The sequence below is a fragment of the Agrilus planipennis genome, unplaced genomic scaffold (genome assembly GCF_000699045.2).
Source record: "Agrilus planipennis isolate EAB-ADULT unplaced genomic scaffold, Apla_2.0 scaffold58, whole genome shotgun sequence".
NCBI lineage: Eukaryota > Metazoa > Arthropoda > Insecta > Coleoptera > Buprestidae > Agrilus > Agrilus planipennis.
Genome location: NW_020438916.1, coordinates 430,498 through 437,864, shown reverse-complemented (window position 1 = coordinate 437,864; position 7,367 = coordinate 430,498). Strand labels below are relative to the sequence as shown.

The window sequence follows — 7,367 nt, the reverse complement described above, 5'->3', positions numbered from 1 at the left end:
TATAATTTAGAATAACTTGTCAACATTTTAACTATTTAATAATTTAATAATATAATAATCTTATCCCACCTTATTAGATAATTGGGGAACATAGAAACGGCAGAGAACTGACAGGGTGAATGAAGACGGTAAACCGTCTCACCACCCTGCATCATTGTGATCTTGTGTTCGACTCGCGACTACCGACTTCTTGACTTTACTGTCATTATTATAATCGTTGATTTCGCTTTTCAAACGGTTGCTAATTAAACTACTAACACCGTATGTAAGTAGGTGTTAGCTTGCAGTTTTAAATAATCACTTTAGATGTACTAATTTTGTAACAGTGACCTGAATATGAATTTATGGATATTATGTAACAGTACTCGTTGCTAGAGTAATCGGTTTGTTTTATATCACATACTAGATAAATGACTTCTTTTTATATTTTTCAAAATATACAAAATACCATAATTTTTCTCCTCTGGCGAAAGCATAATTTACTTAAAATTTTGGTGAAGGAGCAGGGAAGTCTAGACACTCCGAACATGTAGTCCAATGAACACAACGGTATGTCATTGGTTTTTGTGCCTATTTCATAAATTCTACGTATCTAGGAATATAATGAAAAAATTCTCAAAATTACCAGTTTTCAAACAAAACGTAACGCCACCCTAATGATGAATTCGATTATAAAAACCGTCGCCTTATCCTAATATTTGCTTGGCCTGCGTTCCTTCAGGCTGAAAGTTTTTACGACATTTTGAAGTTCGTTAAAGTATGTTTACCTACCCATTTATTTTTCCTTCGCTTTCAGCAAGTGGCATGAAGAAGTCGAAAATATATGCATTCAAATGAAATTTGGCAAGAAATTGAGTGAAATTGGATTGCATGATTTCTGAGAAAATCAGTAGGAAAACTGGACACATTTTCGCTTTTTATTTCTGAAACCAATAAAAATATTTCCGACTTTTTATAAAATGTAGATCTATTGGGCCCTCCATATATACTACTCTATCTGGCGTCGAAATTTACAACTAAGATGTGGTAAAAATGTCTACGATTCGTACAGTCAATCGATATTATTAATCGTAATTTTTATTTTATTATAATGATAAAAAACTTTGAAAAGTGAAATATGCAAAGTTATCAAAAGCAAACAAAAGTCTATACAGGGTGTTTCTGAAATAAGTGGCAAGCTTTGGAAGGTGTTAACTAGATGCAATAAGGAATCGCATGGTGAGTAAAGTAACGTTGTTCAGGGACAAACGAATTTGTAAGAAAACCAGACAAAGTTACAATCTGAAGCCAGCCCTGACCGTGAATTGACAACATATCGATGATAAATGTAAATAGTGACCGTTGTGGAGCGACTAATACAGTAAATAACAACAGCTTTATTACACAGAATAATACTTAGACGACCCTTGCGTTTACAATTTAATAAATAATTACTTTATTCATCAGTGATAATATGCACTATTTTGCACCTATGACACTGACACCTTAACTGCCTATATTCATACGTAATACAAACCCATAACGTTAAAAGAACAGAGAACTGCTCTAAGCCGGTTGTAAACATAAACATCGCCAATAACACTTAATCTTATCTAACAAATAACAAACAATACATGAGTACAAAAATAAAAAAAATACAGAACGGATACTGTTAAGTAGCAGCTGATTTAATGCGACGCTGCAATGTCGCATTTTTCTACATGATCCTACCAGGGCCGGACTGGACCTTGCCTGTGTTTTCAAATACCTTTTTCTTTTGAACTTTCAAACCACCCAACACTTACTTAATTTTCTTGCCACTTATTTCAAAAAAAACTACTATAATAATATAGGTAACTGTATTGTATATGTAAAAAATAAATTTGGAAAGATAAAGATAATTAATGATAACGTTTACAGATACGGCGCACATGAAGAAAGGCGGCCGCGGCGAATCGATAAGCCTCTCACACACATGTATGCCCGATCGCACACATGTATGCCCGATCGCACACAATCGCGCTCGTGGTCGCTACAATATTTATTTTAACTAGTACAGTAGTTGCTAAGTTAACTTTATTTTTAGCGTTAGTTTGAATGCTATAAGTCTGAAGGACTAATCAAAATTGACATTTTTGCCATTTGCTTCATTCTAAATACCTTTGCATTTCTATAAAATACTTATATTGGTTTGAACATAAGTACTTAGGCACCTACATATGTTATNTTTTATTAATAAATTAATTGATTAGTTAATTTTTATTTCACAGAAATATCTTTGTATTGACGTTTATGTTCTATTTCTTTCTCTTGCAGGCCTTCGTAAGTAGTAACGATGACGAGTACTCTTTAAAAGTTTCGACAAGATATTTACCAAATATGGATTTATTATAACATCAGGGTGATTACACGATTTGGTGTGGAATGGGCTGCAGTTTAGCAAAGAATTCCGGCAGTAAGTCTGGAGGAAAGAACAAGGATGCCTTACAGGAACCACCACCTGTTGCGGCACCTGCCGATCCCCGTCTTCCTCTTACAGCTAAACAAAAGTACAGCATGATGGCCTCATGGAAAGGAATAAGCAGAGCGATGGAACAAACAGGGATAAATATGTTTATCAAGTAAGTGAAAACATAGAAACAATGCAATTATATTCACAATTAATAAACGTACCTAAGAAATTTTGAAATTGGTCTTCCAACACAAGTTACTTTCACCTTCTCTTTTTTTAAAGAATTATAATTTTGTAGGCTGTGGTGTAGCGGATGATACCACACGAGTGAACAAATAGCTATTTATATAAGAATAGTTATCCATAATTTTCAGGTATAAATTATAAATAACGTTAAATTAATGAGGAAAAATTGTTGCTGCTGTGACGTATTCGCCGGGAATAGAACCCAAGTCCATGGCTTTACGTATTATTGCTCTACAGCTCAGCAGCTACAGTGACTGTCACCTCTCGTAGTTTAGTGATAGAGCAATGATGTGTAAAGCGCCAGGGACTTGGGTTCGATTCCCGGCGAGGACGAGACAGCAGCAACAATCTTTTCTCATTAATTTGACATTATCTGTTGTGGTAAAAATTAATTCACCTTAATATGTATTCAACCCTACAAATATTATTCTAAAATTCCCACACGTCAATCCTATCAAGCTTTTATGTCTTCAAGTCTAATCAATTTGCGTCTTCTACAATCCGTCTTTCAATTTTTGTAAATACACTTTCATTGTTGTAGTTATTATTTAGTGTTTTACTTATTTATTACGTACTCTTACAGAATAGCTAGAGACTAAAGTTTATATTCATGTATGTTCTCTTTTATTGAAAATTATTATTGGCATCAGAATAACTTAAGAAGAAGAAGTGTTAGATAGAACCATTGAATTCAAAATAATAAATTAAATAGTAAAATTAAGTCATGTAGAATTTCTTTCGAAAACATATCGAAGTATTTTTTATATACACGGTAGGATATTATGTTATGGTAAATTGTCATGACGCAAATTAGAATCATATATTTGAAGTATTTACAGTTTACATTTCGGATTAGAGTTTTTCCTTTCATAAATTGATATTTAAAGTTTTACATTTTCGTGCAATAAATGCAGGTATACCTTAACGATCATGTGTCTTCATAATCGCAGAATACTACGCTTCTATCCTAGAGCCGTAAAAGGAAGCAGTCNTTGTTCTGGAGAAACAACCCATTTACTTCATTATTACAAAAATTTGCGTGACTACATCCTGTTTGGTCTTTTAGCATGATAAAATAAATGCAATTATTCGAGCTACTTTATATGTACTACCATCTTTAATTTTGGATATTTAGCGACCTTTTTTATGCCGTACTGTAACGAATATTCAAGTACGTAGTTATTTAAACAATGTCTTGAATACATTATGAGAAATTTACACATAAAAATACCTTATATAATAGTCTTTTATTTATACCACCATTTAATCTCTCATTCGCGCACTATTTATATCAACGTATATTATCGACTTATATGTTGTCGGATATTGGCCACTAACTCCTAGATATTGTTATGAAATGTTCCTAAACGTTTCCGGTAACTTCCCGTAAGTTCTTCTTTATTTCGCAGTCTGTTCGCTGGATGATTTATGATCCCTGCGACTTTTGTGTGTGTGTGGATCGACAATCTCCGCGTGGAGTACTAATGGGTTTGAGTATAGACATACACACTGCGCGTGAATTGCCACTCCACGCACCGTGTAACATGAACTTTAATTAATTGTATAAGTCACTTGAACTTATGTAAATACTTTCGAACCAGGTTTGATAATATTTTTCTGATATTCATGCTCGGAAAAAAATTCTCCAGGATAAAATAATTCGAAGTCCAAAAGATCTAAATCGCGATCTGCGTCTGGCAGTTTCTACAGAATACAGACCACTTCGAATTATTTTATTCGATTATGGTAACGTGCCTATCACGTTGAGATTAGCTACGCCGGGATTCGTTTCAGATATCCATATATTTAGATGGACTTTGTTGGGCCATACGTAATCCTAAAATGTAGCATCGTACTACAGATGGCGTTTACCGCGCCATTTGTGGTATTTTCTAATTCTCCAGGACTTTCCTTCACGCTTCAGTCTACGCCGACCCCTTTACAACGAGCGTGAATTAACAATCTTCACGTGGAGTAATAATGCGTGAATTGTCGCTCCACGCGCCGTGTAACATGACCTTTAATAAACTGTAAAAGTTACTTGACCTTATGTAAATATTTTCGGACCAAATTTGATAACATTCTTGTGACATTCACCAACAATGCTCGGAGAAGAATTCACCAGGACTTTCCTTCACGCTTCAGGCTGCGCCGACTATACTAATCTTTAACGTTATCGTTTTAATTACTATCCAATAAAATTAGAGATAGAAGCAAAAACTTAACGTAAGGCGTCATGAATAAAAAAGTATAGAAAGCACAAGAGTCGCAACGCAATGTGTGACTGCGCATCTATTCCGGTAGAGATGTGTTCGATTGCCTTTTTTTACTGTAATTCTAGTCGCACATAGCACATTTGCGAAAAATAATAATACGAACATCCCGATTGACTTTTGCAAAACACGCATGGGCAAATCGCAGTAACAAAGGCAAAAGAAAATACCTATTGTAAGTTGTCAAGCACAAATCGTAAACAAAATCGTAAACGTGCGCGTCGAATCGAGTTCACACTGCCTTACTGCGCAGCGACTGTAGTTTCTATTTACCTACTCCAACCTCTAGTCTTCTTCGTTAATTACTTGACGTACTACCAGGTATACAAGCTTAAATCCGCTGTTTTTTTTTTATGAAAAGCACCTTTTTTTATAAAAAGAAAAATCAAATTTATTCAAAATACTGTCCAGTGCCTTCGATACATTTCTTCCATCTTTCGGGTAATTTGTGGATTCCACGACAAAAAAATTTTTCTTCTTTTGAGACAAACCACTCATCAAGCCATTTTCGGACGTCGCCGTATGAATCGAAGTGCTGCTCAGCGAGCGAGTGACCTATCTAGGCAAACAAATGATAGTGGGAAGGGGCCAGGTCTGGTGAATAAGCGGAGTGGGGTAGCACCCCCCAGTTAAGCGTTTCTAAATAGTTTTGGACTTTTTTTGACGTGTGGGACGGAGCACTGTTATGGAGGAGAATCAGCTTTTCATGTCTTTGCTCATATTCGGACCTTTTTTTACGCAGAGCACGGTGCAATTTGATCAGTTGTTGGTGGTAACGGTGGGCATCAACAGTTTCACGAGGTTTCAACAGTTCATAATAGATGATACCCCGCTGATCCCACCAAACGCACAGCATCGTCTTCGGTCCGAAGCGTATTTGGTCTTAGGAACGATGTTGATGGTTGGCCGAGATTAACCCACGATTGTTTTGGTTTAGGATTCTGAAAATATATCCACTTTTCATCGCCAGTCACAATCCGATTCAAAAACATCTTTATCTTGTATCTGGCAAGTAAGATTTCGCATGTGTTTTGGTGTCGTTCCATCTGCCTATCGTTCAATTCATGCGGCACCCATTTTCCGAGCCTTTGAACCTTACCCATAGCATGTAGACGCATGGAAATAGCTTGTTGAGAAACACTTATCGTCCTTGTCCAAAAGAGCCTTCAATTCGTGGTCCTCAAATTTTCTGGGCCGATTTTCACGCTCCTTGTCGCTCAAATCGAAATTACCATTTTTGAATTGACAAAACCAATCCCGGTACGTTGTTTCTGGTAATGCATTGTCACCGTAGGCCTCCACAAGCATTAGATGCGATTCAGCGGCAGATTTCTTCAAATTGAAGCAGAAAAGTAGAGCTTCCCGCAAATGCTTTTTTCTGGGACAAAACTAGACATGATTACTGAAAACGAAAAGTATGTTTTTCTATGAAATTGATGATGATGTGAACTGACTATTGTTGACAGATGTCGTACTCATAAAAAAAATGTGGCATATACATATCAGCTTGATATACTCACTGAGCAAACAGCGAATTTAAGCTTGTGCACCTGGTACATATATAATTGTGGAAATGTACGGATTTTTCCGAAGAAACAGACCAGATTAAATTAGATTCCAGTTCTCCTCCTTGTAGTAGTTTTAAAAAATTAAGGATTAAATTTAACGGCATTAAAAGTGCCCCGAAGACGTTCCTTGCGTTTAAGGACGAAACGTCAGCAGCAGATAAATTGACTCCATGAAAGTTCATAATCCTGAAAATTACTGCAAATAACACCCACGGAATCCTAGTTTGATACAACTTATTAGTTTTGAATGATTCTATCACGTGTCCTGTACCTGTTGCCTCTCTCTCACTTGGACAGAAGTTGCTCAATAATCTTGTAACAATAGATGCTCATATTCCGAGTTTCTGAATTGGCTTTATACCACAAATATGAATTTGATGGCCGATTAAGTCGAATTACTGCCAACATTGGTGAGATCGTAATGCAAATTATAATCGAGTAATAGAAATTGGACAGTCAAAGACCTATTCTAATCATTTGGCGGTAGCTCGCCGGTTATTATGTATTCTGATGAACAGTATTAGCATTTTTTTGCCAACAAATTACCTTATATGCTGTATTAATACGCGTGGGATACAATTGATAATTTTCAGTTAATCACAGTATAGTTAAAAGGACAGATTATTTCGAGATAATTACATATATTCTCTGTTTAAAACAGGAAACTACAGGGTAATGTTTTAAAAGAGGAACTGCTAGCGTACGAGGGTGGATTGATAAGTTTCCGGCCTAACCAAGAGATGACGCCACTAGGCCTACCTTGAGGTGACATTCTATAGTACCATCCTTGGATAGCTTGTAGCTATAGTTTCAGCCCGATCTCCTTGCTAGTGTAGGTTTGACAGCACG

General features: G+C 36.0%; 1 protein-coding gene across 4 annotated transcripts in view; it reads left to right on the top strand.

Annotated features, from left to right (window-relative positions):
* Nucleotides 1-7,367, top strand: part of LOC108739190 (neuroglobin-like) — a 219,567-nt gene that overhangs the window by 121,706 nt on the left and 90,494 nt on the right. For 2 of the 4 annotated variants that reach the window (XM_025973666.1, XM_025973663.1), the window contains 2 exons: nucleotides 2,296-2,301; nucleotides 2,380-2,600. In XM_025973666.1, the coding sequence (XP_025829451.1) occupies nucleotides 2,404-2,600 (197 nt within the window). In that variant the 5' untranslated portion in view covers nucleotides 2,296-2,301; nucleotides 2,380-2,403. Of the gene's footprint in view, nucleotides 1-2,295; nucleotides 2,601-7,367 lie in introns of all 4 variants that reach the window. The other 2 variants (XM_025973662.1, XM_025973661.1) reach the window with 1 other exon arrangement.